This window comes from Microtus ochrogaster, linkage group LG1, assembly GCF_000317375.1.
Source record: "Microtus ochrogaster isolate Prairie Vole_2 linkage group LG1, MicOch1.0, whole genome shotgun sequence".
Classification (NCBI taxonomy): domain Eukaryota; kingdom Metazoa; phylum Chordata; class Mammalia; order Rodentia; family Cricetidae; genus Microtus; species Microtus ochrogaster.
Genome location: NC_022027.1, coordinates 47,293,892 through 47,314,820, shown reverse-complemented (window position 1 = coordinate 47,314,820; position 20,929 = coordinate 47,293,892). Strand labels below are relative to the sequence as shown.

Sequence of the window (20,929 nt, the reverse complement as noted above, 5' to 3'; positions counted from 1 at the left end):
GTAAGTACAGGCATGAACCACCAACCATGATTTAAAATACAACTTTTGAGGGTTATGTTTTATGGAATACCTTTTTTAAATCTTCAATATCTATTTTGATTATTTTTAATTATGTGTATGTGTGGGGCAAGGTTCACATGAATTCAAGTGCTCTTGGAGGGAAGATCCTTCTGGAACCTTCTGGAACTGGGGTTACAGGTGGTGGTGAGCTACCTAACATGGGTGTTTGGAACTGTATTCAGGTACACTGGAAGAGCAAGAGGACACTTAACATCTCTCTATCCCTGTGAATACCTTTTTAAATATTTTGCTTCAGTATAAAAACAATCTTGTGGTTATAGGGTCCAAGTATTCCTCAGAGACCTGCCAGAAAGGGCCACTTCCCTTGGCGTGTACCTGTAGTTATATATCCAAGCCCATGCTTACCTCCAGGTCCTTGGGTCCTTATTCAGATACGTGCACCTCTTATGCATTTCAAAGCCCACATCCTGTCCCTTCTCACCCCCCCTCTACCCTAAACACCCAGGTTGCTGCGGCTCACAGGGTTCACTCCCCTTGGCTACCTGTGTTCCTTATACATGACTTTTTATGCCCATTTCTCTAGCCCTGACCATGGCTGTCTGCTTCTCTTTCTCTCCGTTCTTGACCATACAAATGCTTCTGGCTGTTTTCTCTCTTATTTATAATAAAAACCTTCTTGCCATTCATAAAGTAGCTATTTCAGTCATTTCTTTACTGTGCCCGCTCTTATAGCTGGTGCTGACACCTGGGGGTCTAAGTAAAGACAGAGAAGCTGAAAAAACTGACCTATCCACGGGTGGGAGGAAGGTTTTTACTATAGATATAAGATAAAGACTAGTCAGAGGCCTTTGGGAAATTCTGAAACAGCCATGGCAATATCTCTGGGGCAGAGAGGAAAGGGGCAGACTGTCAAATGCCAGAGCTACCTCTCTATGGAGCAGACAGAAGAGCAGGAGTAGGAAAAACCTCATGGTCATACAGAAAAGCAGTAGCTGCCGGGAAAAGGAGGGGATTCTGTGAACTGGAGCAGTTTGGTAGGGACCAAGGAGCCTGTAGATTAGCAGTGGGCATGCACCATAGGTACTTTGAGCCAGATGCCTCATTCACCAGAGGAAGGGGAGATGGGGTAGTAGCTCTTGCTGGCAGACAGAAATCCACTTCACAGATTCCCGAGGAATGCTGGAAGTATCCGCCAGCAATCCTTCTCTTTTTCCTGACAGCATACAGTCCAATATTATTACCTCGTTTCCTGACAAAAATCCACAGGATACCATTCTTCTTCCCTGAGCCCTGAGCCTCAGCCACACTAGGCTGTTAATGGATTTCTTTATATCTCCTGCAACTTCACAAGGATGATCCCAAACTATTCATCCCCCTGCCTCCACCTCCTTAGTGATGGGATTGTGGGTACACACCACCATGCCATTCCGCTATTATTTTTTTAGACCACACTGATAAAGTAATAAATAGAAGCAGCAGCAGCATTTACAACAAGCATATCTTTAGATATTTGTTGGCACCAAGCAACACACAGTATTGGTAGATGCTGAAAGCAAATGCACAAATTATATTTAACAAAGGCAACCATGTTTAGAACCCTGATTTATGTTTAATGGCTTCAGACTACACCGATGCCAACATCGTAAGAAATAGAAAATCATTAGTAGGTCTTTAAATGTAGGTTGAATTTCCCTCTACATTACGAATGAGGTGCTCTAACATAAAATCCTGTTTGCTTTTGCTCTTGCGTTGGTGACGATTCCTATCAGGCAGACAGACTGCAGTCTTGCTTTTGCTTGCACTTTGGAATGTTGCAGAAAAGTAGTAGGCGGAGCCTTTGCCATCGTGGAGGCCCACGGTCGGGGCAGTAGCCTTCGGAGAGACCATCTTCTTCAGTCATCCCCTCCACAGATCTTCAGGAGTACGGCTCTGTAGTCTCCAGAAGTATCTGACTGCAAAGGACAGGACAAACAGAGAAGAATATGCCGTCAATAATCGGGGAGTTAGAGGTGAATGAGACCCCACAGTGTTAGGGAATTCCCTTGGACAGGAGACGGGCGAGCTCCCCTGTTCAGCACAGCACACATCATTCTTTCGTAGTGACTGCAGCTCCGCTCCTACCTACGTTGTTCTCTGCAATATATAATGTTCACATCCTCCTGAACTTCAACTAGGACTTTAAAAAAAAAGGAACAAGGTTTCAACGATTACATAATATTACATAGTAGGTGCTAACAAAACACCTAAAAACTACAGTTTAGTAACAATGAATGTTAATTTGGCACTTCTATTTGCAACTCAAACACTTACCGCGGAGAACTGGAGGGATGTGCATAAGGCACTGGATTGAATTTCCAACATAAAAAGCTCAAAGGAAAAGCTTATTTTAACTATGGTAATCCTTATACAAACTCTATGCAGCGGAGTATAAACTCTATTTCCATGTAATAATTAAATGAGAAATACAGAGGGTAAGAAAGGTGGCCTCAAATTAGAGAGCCTAGTCGTTCATTCTTGTTGTGTAAATGTCCTCAGAGATTCAAACCTTCCAAACCCGCAGGCAACCTCCTTAAGCTGGAAGGTAAGCAACTCAAAATAGCTTTAGGAAGTCCCTGAAACTGACCAGATTCATCAGGCCCCTCCCTGTCAGAGTAAGCAATAAAAGATGAGAGCCCTTCCCAGACAAGCCATGCTGCAAAGGCTGTGAGACCAGACCAGCTACCTAGGAGAAGCAGTAACTAGCTGGGCTGCCTAAAAGATTTAGGCCCAGTCACTTGGAAAGGACACCTCTAACCTGTTGAGCTGCCTGCCGTTTGCCTCAGGTTCCCAGCTTTTGTGAGCTGTCACCCACGCTGGGGTGGGCCTTGGGATAGCAGTCTTTGAGTCATTTCTGATCTTGTAGGTAACCCCTCACCCACATTCCTGTCAGTAACCCCAATAAATCTCACTGATTCACCGAGTGGGACCTTGGTGGTGTCTGTACTTTGTTCTATCATGGGATCCCTATCTGGGGCTAGAAAACATGTGTTGTGCCTCTCAGAGCAAAGCTTTGTCACATAACAACTCCACTCTGCACTGGTGAGAGGCGCCACAGCCCTGAGAGGAGGCTTAGCAGCCCCTAAGCCAGCAGAGGAAGGTTCTAGAAAAAGATGACCATGCCAGCTGAAGGGGTTAGTGCACAGTGGTCACATTCTCTTTGCAAAAGACAGCAGTAGAGGCAAAACTCAGCCTTTTACCTGGATTTCCTTAAAACTTCATATTTGTTTCTGTTTAACCTAGTCTGTGACCACTTCTTACCACTTAAGTTTATATGTAGAAAGGTGTAGCTAGGGTAGATTTAGAGCAAGGTCAATGAGTGGTAATGTCACTGAGTGGAGATGGTGGGCGTAGTGTCATAGTACACACAACAGAACGATTTGCAGATGGTAGAATGAATTCTTCCCTCTCTTGTCTTGCGTGTCTTGCTTTGCTACCTGCAGCCCTCATTCAAACTGATGGCAGCCAATCACACTCGAGTTTTGTATTTAAAGATGGCCACTCAGGAAAACATGGACGGGATTACCTGACAGTGCACACAGGAGGTAGACAGGATGGGAGCCGTAGTATTTCACAGCACAGACTGGACTCTTTGTGACAGATTTTTCTTTTTATCAAACTGCAAACAGTTTAAATGTCCCCTAACACAATGAGCCTCCATCACCCAGACCATGGGGAGACGGAGAGCCAGTTTAATCAGATTTTCTGGTTGGCCGGGGGTGAAGCAGAAGCCCCCCTGGTGTGTCAACCTTGTTACTGACAATTGTTATAAAACATACGAGTCTGCTTTTCTGCTTTGGCAAGCACAGTGCGGTTAACGCTATTAAATCTTCCTACTATGACTGAAGCTATTGTAACGTGTCAGGATCAATCCAAATGGAATCCAGTGTAGGCTGCTGACGAAACCCATGCTAAGCCCCAGGGAGACCCTGCTGCTCTTTGGGATCAGTTATGATTTCAACTTACCCACGCATCTTTCTCTGTCAAAGTTTAGCATGGAAACAAAGGCTCCGGTTTGAAAAGCACAAAGGAATTGGTGAGCGGGTCTAGCTGACTGGTTGAAGTGAATACATTCATTCATTTGTTAAAAAAAAAAATCATTTGTGGGCCCTGAGGCTAGAATGCTCCCAAGGTGCTCAGAGGGCACCCAGGCCAACATCTGTGCCTGGTTAAGGGTGTCTGTCACCGGTAGGGCTGCATCCAACTACTCAGTGTGACAAAGAGACGTGGCCTAGGCCAGGCCTTCCCAGTGGTCATGCTGGGCATCACACTCCTCAGGGAACAGGCTTTCAGAGTCCCAGAGGCTGGAGGAGTAGATCCTGCCAAGAATCAGGATGTGCACAGTATAAATAATCCTGCAGCTGTGCATCCATCTTGGGACTCTCAACACTTCCTGCCGGCTGCTGATTGCTATCCCATTTGTCCTGGCCTCTCTGGGCGCTGGTTCTCAGCAGGTACCAACCTGAGTCTCCAAAGCTGACTTTCCTGAGCAAGTTTGTAGAGAATCTAAAAATTCAGAGGTAGGAGAGTCATGCAGCCTGTGGGGCCCGGGTGGAGCCAACCCCAGACTCAACCTCTGCGCGTAGTCAGTGTGGTACTGGGTGACTGGGGTGGTTATACAGCCTCACTCAATGTTTGAGGGAACAAGTCTGGGTTAATTCTCTCAATTATCACAGACTTTTGGACATGCAGTGCCCACAGAAGCCAGAAAAGGCTGTCAGAGCCTCTGGGACTGGAGCTGTGGATGGTTGCCATGTGGGTGCTAGGAACCAAATCCAGGTCCTCTGCAAGAGCAACGAAAGCTCTTAACCACTGAGCCGTCTCTTCAGTCCCAGTCCCTCCTTTAGCGGATGCTCGGTAGAACTTTTAAACTCAGAAGACACATGGACAAGGAAAGAGGAATCTAATCAGATCTAGCTATGTTTAAAGGACTGGGAAAGGAAGATGATGAGCAGAGGAAGGGGAATTATGCCCTGCTATTTCCAGAGCAAACTTACCTGAATGGCTGAGTATAGAGAGTAGCCATAATGCTTCTTGAACTCCTGTCGGATGTCCAGAAGGTCGGTCTCTGATCTGGAAACCATTATTCTGTTGAGAGTGAACTCGTCTGTTCCAGCACCCTGGTAGCACAACAGCATGCAGAAATTCCGTTATGAGAGACAAGTCATCGTGCACAGAACCCTTAACCATAGTAACTCCTCTTCCTTCATTTAGCTCTAAACCCCACCACCCATTTGTTAGACAAATGTGTGCTGAGCCCCTGTAATGAGCATAGCCATGCTATGAAGAACACAGAGAAGATATCCCCATGAGCCTTCGATGCTACGAAGGATCAGGCTAAAAAACAAGGCGCTGAAAATTAGTCTGGTACCAATCCCAGCATGCAGGGGGGTAGGCACAAAATTCCAGCCCTAGCTGTGGAGCAATTGGTAACTGTTAGCTGCTTGGGGAAGAAAGGGGCAGTGCTCTCTGAATATGTAGCATCTGCTAAGGCTTCCATGCTCCAGTGCAAGGCTACACAAGCAAGAATATTAGGGCAGCTCAAATTGACCTTGATCAAAAAAATAAAAGAAAAAAAGGGACTCAAAGTTGGGTACAAAGGGAAGAGGAGTGGATTCTGGAAGAGCTGGGGGTGGGAGGGTAAATATCATCAAAGCATGGACCAACTTCTCTATGAGCTAATAAAATTGTTAAATAAAAAGTAATTAAAATTAGTCTGACAGATGGGAGATGTTGCGTTCGACAGAAGTGTGTTTTAGCGGAGCCTGAGAAAGACTAAAGATCAGGAAAGGTCTGCTCTAGAAAGTGACGCACACACTGGAGGCTAAAATAATCAGTTGGGAGTATGCTGGACACGTGAGGCACACCTAAGAACCTGCGATCCCAGCCCTGGAGAGACTGCAGCAGAGACGCCAAGGCACGCATGCTAGGAAGGAGGAGGGGATTTGTGCAGGAAGCAAAGATTGTTCTAGCAAAAGGCTCTCCCCTCTGTGTGTGTGTGCATGTGTGTGCGTGCATGTGTGCGTGCGTGCGTGCGTGTGCGTGTGTGTGCGTGCGTGCATGTGCGTGCGTGTGTGTGTGTGTGTGTGTGTGCGTGTGCATGAAAGTATGAAACTTTAGGACAAGGGAGAACATCACATCCGAGGATATATAAATAATGAACAGCGGCAAATCTAGACCTTGTTAACCATGAGATAACATTCTAACTGTATCCCACACACGTAGGTAGAAGTGTTGCAATATTTTAAACTAAGAGTGCTGAGATTAGATCTTATCTGTGGTTGTTTTCAAGATAGTCCATTTGCAATATGAAGCAGATCACAGAGAGAACCAGAATGAGGACAGGCATAAGAGGAGAGACCCTGAGACCCACCCAGATGTGACCGCTGCAGTAAAGGAGAGACCCTGAGACCCACCCACACGTGACCGCTGCAGTAAAGGAGAGACCCCGAGACCCACCCAGACGTGACCGCTGCAGTAAAGGAGAGACCCCGAGACCCACCCAGACGTGACCGCTGCAGTAAAGGAGAGACCCTGAGATCCACCCAGATGTGACCGCTGCAGTAAAGGAGAGACCCCGAGACCCACCCAGACGTGACCGCTGCAGTAAAGAGATAGCCATGGCAGAGCTGGAGAAAAGAGGGAGACGGGAGAGATGCTTGCCGGTGGGCAGACAATGGGAAAAGAGCACGAACAAGCTCAAGGAAGCTGTTCGGTGAATACTGGCTCTGTTGATTGATGTATCCAACAAATGCCAGCTGAACATCTACTGTGTACCCGGCACTCTCCTCTGCACCGTGCATACAGCCACAAACGGATTCTGTCCCCACGGAGTTTATTTTCTACTAGATGGAGATAGCAAACTATGTGATTATTTTAATAAATATTAAAAAGAACGAGGAACAAAGCCCAGGGAAATAGAATGCGGAGGAGTGATGGAAAGAGGACAGTCGGCCACATTGTCGAGGGAGGGTTCTTTCAAGAGGAGACCTGAAAAGACGAGGAAAAGCCAGCCACCTCTCAGGTGGCGGAATCCTACAGATGGGAAAAACAAATACAGAGACACCAATGGAGAGACAGCCTTGGTGACCAGGGAACAGCCAGAGGTAGGAGGTGGCTGAGGCAGAAGGAACAAGGCTGGGAAGGTCATGTTTGATTTCAAGAGCTGAGCAAGGCCAGTTCTGGCAGGTACAGCTATGAGCACGGGACACAGGAACCAGGAGGCGAGGGGAATGAGATGTTCAGTCGGATGTTATTATTACAGCCACGGGAAATGCCCACTGAGACTGAGGAAGCATTTCCTCTGAACTTAGCCGGGTTGGAGGGAATGAAGACATGAAAAGAACACGAGCCGTCGGTATCCTGCTCAGGGTGCTGACTCAGCTGGGTTCACTTGGAGCAGGAGCACTGGAGAAGCCACGCCTCTCAGGGTGCTGACTCAGCTGGGTTCACTTGGAGGAGGAGCACTGGAGAGGCCACGCCTCTCAGGGTGCTGACTCAGCTGGGTTCACTTGGAGGAGGAGCACTGGAGAAGCCACGCCTCTCAGGGTGCTGACTCAGCTGGGTTCACTTGGAGGAGGAGCACTGGAGAGGCCACGCCTCTCAGCAGCTGATTGAGGTTTACCTTCTACAAGTTCTGCTTCCCACACAAAGGAAGTGGGGGGAAATGACTCAGCTAACGTTTTACAAGCTACCTCCATCCTGACTGGCGCATTTATTATTATACTCTGAGGCAAATTAGTAGAAAAATTAGCTACAAAAAGAAACTCACTGAAATGGAAAAGAAATATGATATTCCACCAATATTAAACAGTATTTTTTTTTTCTCCATGAGGGATGTTATCTATGAGTGCAACACTAAAATTCCAGACCAACCTTCAAAGCCTGATGAAGTCTTTCCGCTAAAAAAGCCGGGGTGTTCCTCGTGCAATGAACTGTTTGTTGTTAAATAAATAAAAAAAAAAAAGAGCAAAGTAATGATTAGTTTCACTTAATAGAAACCAAGTCCATCTCAGTACTGGCTTTTACTTAGAATGAGAGAAAAGCTGCTAATCCTGGATTCCAAAGCCTCATAATGTCATATTTGCACCTTTAGGATGGGAGTTATCTTCAGCCACGGGGAAGATAAAATTATATGCCAAAGACACTGCCACATTGTCTGCCTCATCCCCACATCTCAGTCACACTCACATGCACCCCTCATCTTATTCTCCTCATCATAACCCCTGCCATGATAAATAAAAACCCTCCCCAACTAAGCTCGAGGCTCTCCAATTTCATACCTCTGTGTCAGACACACAGAGGGTCCAAGATCGAGCTTGAATAAAGGGTCTTTGCTTTTGCATATGGATTTGGTATTCTTTGGGGAACTCCGCAATCTGGACATAACAAACTATCTCCCCACAGCTAGACATATACATGCCTTCTGGGCATAGTCCTGCCTATTCTTCATATTCTAACGTGGAAGATTTGTTCTTTGTATCTGAAAATAAGGGAAGTGGCAGTAACTTAACAACAAGGAAACTTACTTTAGCACCCAACATCATCGGAAGGGAAGCCGGAGGATCCACTTCAATTATAACCATCACCAAAGTTCACAATTGCCTATTTCCTGGCCAAACTGTAACTTGGCAACAGCTCCTAAATTCTGGCTTGCCAAGATCTTGAGCAAGCATTAAAATGAAGGCCATATCTTTTCATCCATTCACCTCACAAACTCAACAGCTCACAGTTGAAGGAAGTAAATCTGACCCCCCACCAAGTGTCTTGTGTCACCAAGGGGATGAACCTGCCTTGAAGCATTGTCAAAGGATTAAAGGAGATGACATGGTGAGGAGTTTAACGTGGTAGCCAGTACACAGAAGTCGCCTAAAAATAAAATTTCAAGCATCATAGTTAGGAGTCCCTCTTGAGAGGTGAGAATTGGCAACTGGAGGAAGAGTCCCGGGTACCGCTTCACGGAAGAGATGAAGAATGCTGCTGTCTTTGAACAGCGCCTTGTCCTTTGATCTCACCTTTCTTTTGAGGTGCTCTCTTAGTGCCTGGGGGGGCAAACTGTGAGACCTCACCGCGCATACAGCAGCATTTCCGACCACTCATTAGTGAATGTGTCTTTGTGGGCCTGGATTCAGCCTGATTCCTCAACCAAAGAGGAAGAGATCTATAGCTCTGACCTTGTCTCCAGTCTGGAAGGAAACTGATGTCTTCCAGACTTAACCACATACACTAGGATACCAAATTGATTAGGGCTCAGTTTCAACAAGGCTCAATAAAAATGCCAGTAGCATGTAATATTCAGCTTTCAAGAGAGTATAATCTAGACAGGATAACAAGCCAATACAGATTTAAAAGGCAAGGGGGGAAGCAAGTACGTAACTTTTCCATGCATTATTTAGCAATATTTGTTGAGATAGCTGTTTTTACCGTAGACTGCTGGGGGTTGTAAAGCACAGAGACGGATCAGTTAGGATGCTTAAAATTAGCTCACCTTGACACTGACTTCAAAGAAGGAGAAACAATGTCATATATTAGCACTCGAGGGCTTACCTATGGCCAGCAGCAGGTCTTCAAAATGCCCAGATAATTCTCCTTTAATGCTGTCCTCAATGTCCTTCTGGCTAATATTTCTGTACTCATCAAATGCTAAAAAGGAACACCATAAAAATATTTAAAGCATCCCAGAGGGCCACACATGAATATATTTTACGTTTAAAATGGCAAGATGCAGCAGATGAACCAGCAAGTTCGGAAGCTCAGCCGTTAAAAGTTGAACACGATGAAGACTGAACTCCTTCGGCCATTTCTTCAGTCATCTCCCGCCCCCTCCAGCCTGAAGAGTTAAAATAGTCTGAAATGTTCTGCGACAAATAATTCATCTGTTTTAAAATCATAGCACCCCCAGGAACCAATGCTGTGGACGGAGGTCAGATGTGCTTCACATGAGGAAAAAAGTTGACTGGGAAGATTTCTTAAAACATTTAATATTAATTTTATGATGTGTGTGTGTGTGCGCGTGCACACGTGAGCACCCACGTGAACACACACATGCATGCACGCATACGTATGTACATGTGTGGAGGGCGGAGAACAACTTTTAGGAGTTGAGTTTCTCCTCCCATGACATGGGATCCAGGGACCAAACTCCAGGGCCACCTTCATGATGGCAAACACCTTTACCAGAGGGGTTATCTTCTAGCCCTGTCTGGGAGGGTTTGGATGTCTTGTGCTGAGGAAATCCGTCTCTAAGGCGCTATGGCCAACTTCCTACTGACCAGAAGCAATTCAAATTTCTTGATCAGTATTTGTTTTAAGTAAAACCTGTACATATGTGATCTAGTGTACAGCAAGAGTTCCTAAGTCAAGTACATTTTTTTCCAAGAAGGTTTTTGTTGATGTTTTTTGTTTTGTTTTGTTTTGAGATGGGAGTCTTACTTATGTAGTCCTAGCTAGCCTGGAACTTGCAGAAATCCTGTCTCTGGTAGGATTAAAGGCGTGGGTCCTTTAATACATTTTGGAAAAAAAAAATTGCTAAGAGATACAGGCGTCACTCTATCTCTGTTTTTCAAACCACGACCTTAGTAATATTGCACCATTATTTCCCAAAAATCACTGTTGAAGTTAAGGAAGTACAATCTCAGAATTAAAAGTCGCAGCAAAAGCCTTCTATTTTCTCAGTTCAGCATCAGGTTAGTCCTGCACTGCTGTTCTGTAAACATGGAAGCCATTGCCAGAATACAGTCACACTAAATGGAGCTCCGTGCTTCCAGAACAGCTCAGGGAGACACATGAGGGAGAGGGTGAGTGGGACCCAGTCACTGGTCCAGAAAGAAGAGCTGGTTCTCCCTCCCACTGATTTCCATTCATACCAGAGAAGCCACTGTCATCACCATTAATCCATCCACCAAACTCTCTCTCATCACCATTAATCAACCAATAAAACTCCCTTTCAATGCCTGACTTTTTCAGAAGATGGCGGAGCTGGCAGAGATAGGGTAGGAGTTTGGTAACCAGCCTTGCTGCTCTCAGCAGGACAGCCTCTCTCTTCTCGGTTCTCATCTATTGCATGCTACTCACAGGGTAGGCAACCTACTCAGTCTTCAGGGCAAAACGAAAGCGAATGTTGGCACTGCCTTCAGTTGAAACGCAGCTTCTCCACTTGGTTTCCTAAGAGGTTTCTACGTAAACTGCGAAGACAGCTAGACAAACAGCGTAGAGCAAGAGACTTGAGTCGTACTTAGTTTCAGCTGAGGGAAGCTCCGTAGACACAGGATCTCGGTGAATTTGTCTTCATCCGTGCCCCATTTGTTCTCACCGGCATTATAGAGGATCTGGACAGATGGAAGAAACCTGGCATGTCATCACAAATGCACGTCTTTCTCTTTTCAAGGGGATGGAAGGGGAAGAGTGGGGATTTTACTTGACTTGACTTCAGAGACCAATAAAACCCCCTAGGATCCAGACTTCAAATCTGAAGGTCAAATGCAGGACCTGGTGGTGGCGGTGGTGGCAGTGGTGGGTCGTCACCACCATAGTAGCTGGCAGAGGCTGGGCTGGATGACACTTGTCCCCAGGATTTGACTTAGATGGACGAGAGAGGACAGGCCTGGGCAGTGCCATCTTTTGCAGAAGCCATCAACAGTGTGTGTAAAAGAGACATTCTCCTGGCTGTTACTAACCTGGGCATCTTTTTTGGCCAGATGTTCATCCACTTTCAGGCTTTCATCTCTTCTACCCTAAACCATCAGGGATGATTAAAAACAAACAAACAAACAAACAAACAAAAACAAAAAACAAGGTCAATCCTTTAAGGACACAGAACTCAAACTAGCAGTTCGTTTTTTTTTTTTTAAATGGAAACATGTAGCAGACATGCATCGGGCACCCTTGGCTGCAGATCTGTCTCTGCCACTGATGTCAGCGTAGCAGGCACACAGTCTAGGGCCTCCGTCTCCTCTGGAAGCTCAAAGGTGTTAGGATGGAAAGACAAGGCACGGACAGAAAATATTTACAAAACATATCTGATAAAAGACTAATCAAAATATATAAAGAACTTTAGAGGCCCAGAAAAAAATAATAAACAGCCCAATTTAAAAGAGAATAAAAGATCCAAGGGGACATCTCACCAAAGAAAATGTATAAACAGCAGGAAAGTGTATGGAAAGTACTTTTCATCCTGTCCCTGGGGACTAACACAGAATCTACTAGTATGGTTAAACTCCAAGACACCGACAACACCAAACGCTGGGGAAGACCGGAAGCAACAGGAGCTCTGTGTTCGTTGCTAGTGGAGATGTAAGGTGTCATATGCGCCTTGAGAGACCATCCAGCAGTTTCTTACATTGCTGGGTATGTCCTTACAGTATGGTCCAGCAACTGTGCTCCTTGACATTCACCTAAGCAAGCTGGACACACGTCCATACAAAAGCTTGCATATAAATATTTAACTGTTTATAATTGACAAAAGTTGGAAGCAACCAAGTCACCTTTCAACTGATAAATAGTTTATACAACAAAGTACTATTTGGTAAAATTAGACACAAGTGGGTGGGTTGCAAAGGAAAATGCAATATCCATTATAAGGGTAAACTGCCATTTGCTGTTTGAGGTCACTGAGAAGTTGGCTCTGGAAACAGCACTGATTCTCCATGTTCAGGCTCAAGCATGTTTATGTCACGTGTCCTCCCAACACCCCTGTCCTGGGTCAGGCTGACCCCCCTGACTCTTTAACGCAGAGAGGGAAACCAGAAAACAACTAAAGGCGCTAAAACATCTTGTTTTTGAGAATAACTAAAACGTGTGCTATCTCCATCCAAAGGTGACTATTGCCTATCCCATAATATTACGATGTCCACAGTGGGAAAGAGGAGGCTGAAGCTCACTGTGGAGAACACTCTGCCCTGCCAGGAACTTTTCTTATCCCCAGTTCTTTGCGCTAGCTCAGTGGTTCTCAACCATCCTAATGCTGCAACCCTCAGCAGTTCCTCGCGGTGTAGTGACTCACAACCATAAAATTATTTTGTTGTTACTTCATAACTGTAATTTTGCTACTGTTATGAGCCATAATGGAAATAGCTGATATGCAACCCCAAAGGGGTCACGATCCTCAGGTTGAGAAGCACTGTGCTAGATGGTAATAGTCTATTTGCTGCCTGATGATTGTTCTTTTGCTTGGAATGGGGCCCGGGACTCTCATCCCAGAATTCGAGCTGGTTGTTCCAACTGGCTTTTCCCATTTGACTTCTGCCGAGTCTTTGTAATCACCAATTTGACAGGGTTACCTTTTGTTACTCTCTTCAGTGGGATGCTTCAGTGGTTTCTGCTGGATGTTGAGTGCCCAATTTGATGTTTTTCTGTCTTTCTGCTGCTACTTTTGATTTATTCTTTTATTTTTGTTTGCTATGTGCTTGGGCAATTCACTCGTTCAAAATAAGTAAACCCCAGCTATCATAGGTGGGTCTGCTAAGTGTTGGGAGCTGGTCTGGAAAGGCTTCGTAAGAAAGGACATCAACTACTGGACACTATGCAAGCAGCAAACTAGAAGCAGAAAAGATGAGTAGTTCCTGTGGAGAGGAGAAGGACGACAGAAACAGGCAGAAGACAGACTTCCTGAAGCAGTGGAACCATTCTGCGCAAGACTGCAACCGCTGGTACATTCATACATTTGTTAAAGTCCACGGACCATTTGAGTAAATCCCAACGGGCTAATCCCCTTCTATGCACTCAGCACCTCACTTACTCTCTCTTAACCTTCAGAACACCTTAAGGGGTTAACGCTATCTGAAGTGTAATTTCACAGGCATGAACACGAATTCCTTAAAGCTTCAGGGGACTTGTGCAGGTACAGAAAGCCATTAGGCCGCGGGAGGGTCCTGTTCTGTTTGATGTCAAACCAGCCCTGGAGCTCTCTTACTCCTGCTTACTGCGGGTGAGCTCATATCACACATGGAGATGTTCATGGCCTAGACCTTGTCTGCCACTGCCTTTCATCTGTTCGGGTCTGTGGATTCAACCTTCCCGAGGTTAGCAGCAGTTAAAACACCTCAAGCTATAATGAGGGTGAATTATTTCCAAGCTGCATGATACCTCACTTTGGCAAGTGCTGCTTCAGCCGCCATGCTGAGCCACTGGGGACTTGCTCACACATTGGGCGCTGTGTAAATCAGTTGCAAGAAATCAGCGAGACAGGGCTTCAATCATGTCCTCTCTTACACGAGCCCGGGAATATGTCTCATCCTTGATTTTACCATCTTGGTTTTTATGTGTATAGGTGTTTAGCCTGCATGTGTGTTTGGGCACCATATGCATGTCTGTGCCCATACACACATGCCTGAAGAGGGAACAGGAGGATCCCCTGGAACTGGAATTACAGGTGATTGTGAGCCAACACGTGAGTGTTGAAACTCCAACCTTGGTCCTCTGAAGAGCAGTCACTACTCTTAACTGCTGAGCCATTTCCCCAGCCCCAACTTCAGCATCTTTCAAATATATAGATTATTGATTGCTATGTGCTTGCAGGGATGCACAGTGCAAGTGTAGAGGTCAGAGAACTACCCTACAGAGGTGATTCCCTCTCTACCCACTTTTCCGTGGGCTCAAGGGATGGAACCCTGGCTGCCAGAGTCATCGGCAAGTCCCTTTACCTGTGACAGTGGCCTGGAAGGTCCTGTCTTTACTACTAAAATCATGAACCTTCCAAGTAAAGTGAATCAAGGCCTCCTCTGCTCACATCTGTCTTTTCCAAGGTCACAGGGACAAAGCCCTGAAACAGATACTTTGTTTCTGGATTTACTACCCGTCTCTGAGAACAGTTCTTCTATGTTTTTACAGTTAATTTAAACAAAATAAGTATTCTTTGGGATCCAGAGGGAAATCTACATGTTTTAAAGGTGCAAACACGCTGAAAATGAGCAATTACGAGTTTTTGTGGGTGGCATATCAGGACAGCATGCTGTGAATCTCAGTGGAATCATTGCTAATCTACAGATAGATCTGACCCAACCAAGACTTTTTGTTGTACTTATGTCACCAGATAAGCTTTTGTGATCTTCATTAAATCTGTTATTGATGTTGGCATTGCAAATGTGATGTGAATGAATCATTTCACAGGAAAATGGAAAACTCACTCTATTCGGTTTTGTTAACTTCCTGAAAATGATTTCTGAGCTTGCGGCTTATTGGGGAAGGTAAATAATAAAAGGTAAAACCTTACATCTGCCAGAGTCAGCAGAGCTTTCCGGAAGTCACCAGATGTTTCAGAACTAATGTCATCTCCGAGACTCTTCTTATACACTGAAACCAAACAAGAATGAGATTTAGTTATGAGAAGCAGAAAAGGCTGCTACACATTAGAGCACAGGACCAGGTATCAGTGGAGCGCTGTGGCGGAGTATTCTTTCTGTTTGGCGTCCTGGTACTCTGCTAGTGTGGGAGTGTGTGGTGCAGGCATTGCTCCAGTGGTTTTATTTCTGCTGTGTGCTCTGAGAGGCAAACACTGAGAAGAGCTGTCTTCTCCTGTCTAATATTCCTCTCAAGGGCTGGGATTAAAGGTGTGCACCATTACCACTGGCTTCTATGGCAAACTAGTATGGCTACTGAGATTAAAGGTGTGTGCCATCACTGCCTGGTCTGTAAAGCTGACCAGTGGGGCTGTTTTACTCTGATCTTCAGGCAAGCTTTATTTATTAAAATACAAATGAAATATCACTACACAAAACAAAACAAAGCCCCAACAAACAAACAAAAATGAAAATGAAGGTAGTAGAAGGAGGAAGGGTGAACATGGTTACTGTTCAACACACAAATGTATGGAAACGTCACAATGAACAACATGCATATATATGGAAACGTCACAATCATACTCATTAATATGTACAACCAATAGGAACCAATAATTATGATAAAAAGAAATAAAAGAAACATTCAAAAACAATTCCAGTCCAGTTGAAAGTGCCTCATGCACTTTGAGGCATAACAGCTGTGGTTGTTTGAAAGAAAACGGCCCCCATAGGGAGTGGCACTACTAGGAGGTGTGGCCTTGTTGGGGCAGATATGGTCTTGTTGGAGGAAGTGTGTCATTGTGGAGGCGGGCTTTGCAGTTTCATATATGCTCAAGCCACGTGCAGTGAGACAGACCACTTCCTGTTGCCTGTGAGTGAAGATGTGGGACCTCTCAGCTACCTCTCTAGCACCATGTCTGCCTGCACGCTGCCTTGTTTCCCACCATGACAATAACAGGCTAAATCTCTGAACTGTAAGTGAATCACCCCAACTAAATGTTTTCCTTTATCAGAGTTGCCATGGTCATGGTGTCTCTTCACAGCAATAGAAACCCTAACTAAGATAGCAGGGTGAGAGTGCAGACGGTGTTGCATTAGGAAGGGGTTTGAGCTAGAACATAAGAGTTCTGGATCCCTGATCTGTGTTCTTTCACACACCAGTAACTTCAGAATACTGGGGAAAGTTGTTAGCTGTTTATTTAGACTATTGTGTCATTTCGTTGATGAGAGAGCTTGTTACTTTTATGAAAGCTAAGGTGATGACCTCCTGCGATAGATTTATATGCGTGGGTCACTTTTCCCATTTCCCATTATAGGACTCCATAAAACCTTTATACTCTTTATTAGACGTGCGTGTGTATGTGTGTGTGTGTGTGTGTGTGTGTGTGTCTGTGTGATACACATGCACATACATGGACCATTTATGGCAGAACTTTTAGAATAAGTTCTCTCCTACCGTGAGTCCCTGGAATTAAAACTACATTTCCAGGCTTGGAAGAATGTGTGTTTACCCACTGAAATCGTCTTACCAGGCCAAACACTTAAGCATTGTAAGCACTAATTATGTACCCGCCTGTGCCTATTATTAGCCAGTTCTCTCATCTACTTCAAATTCACGTGCTTCCTGTTAAGTTTCCCTGATGGCTGGGAGTGAAGGGAGACCAGTGGGCAGGGAGAGGAAGAAATGTGTGTTGCCCGCCTGCCTTTGCTGTTAGTGCCACCCTGGGAGGCAGCCATGGCCTCTGCAGCAAGCTGTGTGCAACATCACAGAGGTACCAGCTTCGGACAGGTGGGGTCCTCTTCCTGGAAATCTGAGTTCTTCCTTACGCTTGTCTTCTGAGTTCTTGGGGTACCAAAACCAGACAGGTGGTACTGTCCTCCCAAATTTACAATTTCAATTAAGCCCAATTTCTTTGCCATGGAGTCCTTATCTCTGGAAGTATTTGTTATATTACCTTCTGTCTTCTATTTCTGTTTTTTTTTTCTGTTTTCCAAAAGTAGGGATGCAATTATCTCTGATAAACTCTCTCTGTTAAAATACCTAGTGTTGTTTGTGGGTTTTTTTTCTGATTGGACTCTAATTAGTGCATCAATAACAAATTAGTCACCTATAGTTGAAGTACCTATCTATCATTTAATAATTTCCCAAAATAACCTTTCTAATCCCCATCGGGTCCAGGATTCCCGTTTTTGTGGGCTTCTCTTACAGCAAAAGTGAACCTCTTATAAACACAAGTTTAGAAAGCCTGGCACCATCACGGTACTTAGAGAATTCTATGGGGCTGTTGTGTAATTGAGTTGCTCTTTGGTCCTTCGTTCTTGGGACAAATCTTCACTTTCCTCTGTAACTGAGTCTCTTATTAACGTTATTCTTCTGAGTTTTACTAACAAGATAACTGAGAATAGAAAGCAGTAGGATTAGAAAGGCTTCGAGTCACATGACATAGTCAGTCATCTCAACCTCTGAGGGAAGCCTATAGGCTGAGCTCAATCACATGGACAATGATTCAACCAATCACATTCGAGTAACAAACGCTGATTAAAACCAATGGCTCCCGGTGTTCAAGTGAGCATGTGGGTGGTGAGTGCTGTCAATATGCTGAGGGTGGAAGATTTCTAGCGGAGCCTCTCAGACCCCTCTGTGTTTCCTGTCATTTGGCTGGCCATGACTCACTTCCTTCATAACAGCACTGTCATTGGGAGGACGGTACTTTCCAGAGTTCAGGGTGACTTTTAGTGAGCTACTAAACCTGAATGGACAGGGAGAACCCTGGATTTGTAGGCCACTGGTTAGACACATGTGTGGCCTGGGAACGTCTGCGCTTGTGACTGAGTTGATGGGAGGTGACCGAGGTTTTCATACTACCTCTGAGTAGAGGCAGAAATACAGAGTGAGGACCTGATTTTTACACAGACTTTCAGGACTTCAACCAATTATAATGAACCTAAATGCTCAGCACGTCCTCTAAATGGCTTAGCAAATTTTCCATACCAAAAATCATGATTCTGAGTGGTTTTTAACTTACAGAAGAAGTATACGATGACTCGAAACTCTAATATTGATGAAAATGGTTGATTCAATGAAGTGGTTGCTGAGGACAAAGTCCTCTGAAGAGATACTGCTGTAAATGAGGGATGTGATGTGGCAGACCATAGTCTAACTTTCCCTGGAAATGCACAGTTCATATCAGAATACACATCTCTTTCCATGGCCTTCTCAGAATACACATCTCTTTCGACGGCCTTCTCAAAATACACATCTCTTTCCACGGCCTTCTCAGAATACACATCTCTTTCCATGGCCTTCTCAGAATACACATCTCTTTCCCTATCTCTGGCCTTCTCAAGATGCTTTACGATAGGCGAGATGCTCGGAGCAGCAACTTGGCTCACACATGTGCAATCAGTGGTAAAGGCAAGAAGAAGACAAGGTCACCTGTATAATAGGCCTGCGAGATCTCCTTCATCTGCCGGCTTGTCCTGGTGGTTAAGATTTCAATCAAGGCATCTTCATCAGTCCCAGTTCCCTAAAAAGGAAAAAAAAAAATCTAAATTTTAAAACACTTAAAAAACTTAATTTCATGCTTTTCAGGCTTAATATCTTATTTTGTACAGATGAAAGAGCAGCTCTGAGTAAATCGATGTAAGATCTCGTATTGCTCTTCAGTGGTTTTCTGACTGTTCCATGCATCTTAGAATTAAAACAGAAACTCATCTGGAGTAAACCCACATCAAGTGTGCCCTACTCCAGTGTGAAAAGAAGTCAAATGATTCTACAGAGAGGAAGACACCTGTGTCATTAGCGATCAGACACGATGGCCTAATAGGTTCCGCCTACTAATCCCATGTAGCTCTCTGTATAGAAAGGGCTCCACAGCAATTGTGATTGCCTCCATCCTTGCACCTCTGGGCAGGGCTGGTCAGCATGTCCCAGCCTTCTCAACCACAGAAGTTTTCAGATCTCCAGTAAACGTGTGTCATGGGCCTTGCTGGCTTGGAGCCCTCTAAGTTACCTCTAAGCCTTGTTTATATCAAGGTCGCTCACTCACACTGTACGTGGTTGCAATGGGACGTGATCAAATAAAGCCAGTGAAATTTACAAACAGAGATCCAGTTTTGGCCAGGGTGCCTGCCACCAGAATCATTCATACAACTAAATTCTGACTAAGGTAAAATATGCAGAATAACTGTTGACAAGGACTAGGAGCATCCTTACAGAAAAGCTATAACCTTCTTTATCCCCTCCCTCCCTCCCTCCCTCCCTCCCTTCCTCCCTTCCTTTTTTAATAGTTGACTATGGTTGCCAACTTTAGCCAAGATGTATCCAGGGGCTAAGATGGGAGAGCCCAAGACCAAAGGGTTTTGATACCGGAACTGTCACCATTCACAGACCACAGTCCTTACTGTTGATTTTCTCTTAACCAAAGAGACCATTTTCCAATACAGGTCAGTGAATCTGGCCAAAAGAATCACAGCTGCTAAGCTCTCCCCACGTGGAAGCCATTGACAGACAATGCTCACGTTTCACTTCAGGAGTGTCTACTGTAACAGGTACTATTCGCTAACCGTCGCCAATTGCCACACCTTTGGGTCAGCCCTAGAGTTCATGACAAAGACTTGTTGCTCCTGGTAACTGACTGAGCAGATGTGGGTGAGGTACCAGAGCTGGACTGTTCCTGTTCAGCACGGACCTCCTCTCCTACGCCATTGCTGCTACGCCATTGCTGCCTGCCGTACCTTCTCAGAGATGGGCCGTGTGCTGGGGCTCTCCCCAGGGGTCAGACCCTCAGTGCAGACTTAAGGCTCACTTGTTTTTCCTGCCGTCTCTCTTTATCCTTCACAGGCATTTCTCACAGAAAACCTGCATATCAGCTTCCAGCGGCCACCTGCTTCTCAGATGCTCATACGCCTTCCGGAAGAAAGCAAGGACCCTCTTCTTGAGGATGGGAGGCCAGAATCTGGACCATGTTCATACCTGGACCCCTTTCCCTTCATTTCCCATCTACTTTATCTCAGACTTTGATGTAGAATAAGAAATAGAGACTACAGCTTGTAAGGTTCCCTTAGCATGATCAAGACTCACATCTTAGTTATATGGGAAAAAAAAAGACAAAGAAATGTTCCTTTAAAAAAGAAGAGAACATTTTTAGGTGGCAATAAGAGAAATAGAAGGTTCTTTCTGCAAGGGGCCCTGTGGTAATCTACAAACAGCGTTCACTGCTCACTCAGTTTTATGTGGTAGCTTGGTCAGGCTACAGTCCCTAGTTATCAAGACAGATGCTAATCTGTGTGCTGCTGTCGAGGTATTTTATGAATAAAGTTCGTTGATTTTAAGTGGGATGCACTTCAGACACTCTGCGTTCTGAATGGGCCCTATTCATTCTGCTAACAGCCCTTAAGGGCAAGCCAAGGCTTTCTTGTAGAAGGGGCTGTCCCCATAGGCAGCAGCTTCAGAGACTGCTGAGGGATCCCGCCTTCCCTGACCACCTGCCCTGCAGAGTCTAGTCCTTATACCCAAACTCACAAGGTATACCCAGTGCCTTACAGTAAATTTCTTAATATAAATGTCTGCCTAATGGCTCTGTTTCTCCGGGGAA

General features: G+C 45.1%; 1 protein-coding gene across 1 annotated transcript in view; it reads right to left on the bottom strand.

Annotated features, from left to right (window-relative positions):
• Window positions 1–1,502: 1,502 nt before the first annotated feature.
• The window catches only part of Anxa3 (annexin A3), a 52,797-nt gene continuing 33,370 nt past the window's right edge, over window positions 1,503–20,929 (bottom strand). The window contains exons 6-13 of the mRNA XM_005359522.2: window positions 18,769–18,859; window positions 15,266–15,345; window positions 11,733–11,789; window positions 11,291–11,384; window positions 9,604–9,699; window positions 7,933–7,991; window positions 5,055–5,177; window positions 1,503–1,973 (exon numbers count right to left, since the gene is read on the bottom strand). Coding sequence (XP_005359579.1) covers window positions 1,914–1,973; window positions 5,055–5,177; window positions 7,933–7,991; window positions 9,604–9,699; window positions 11,291–11,384; window positions 11,733–11,789; window positions 15,266–15,345; window positions 18,769–18,859 — 660 coding nt within the window. The 3' untranslated portion in view covers window positions 1,503–1,913. The remainder of the gene's footprint in view (window positions 1,974–5,054; window positions 5,178–7,932; window positions 7,992–9,603; window positions 9,700–11,290; window positions 11,385–11,732; window positions 11,790–15,265; window positions 15,346–18,768; window positions 18,860–20,929) is intronic.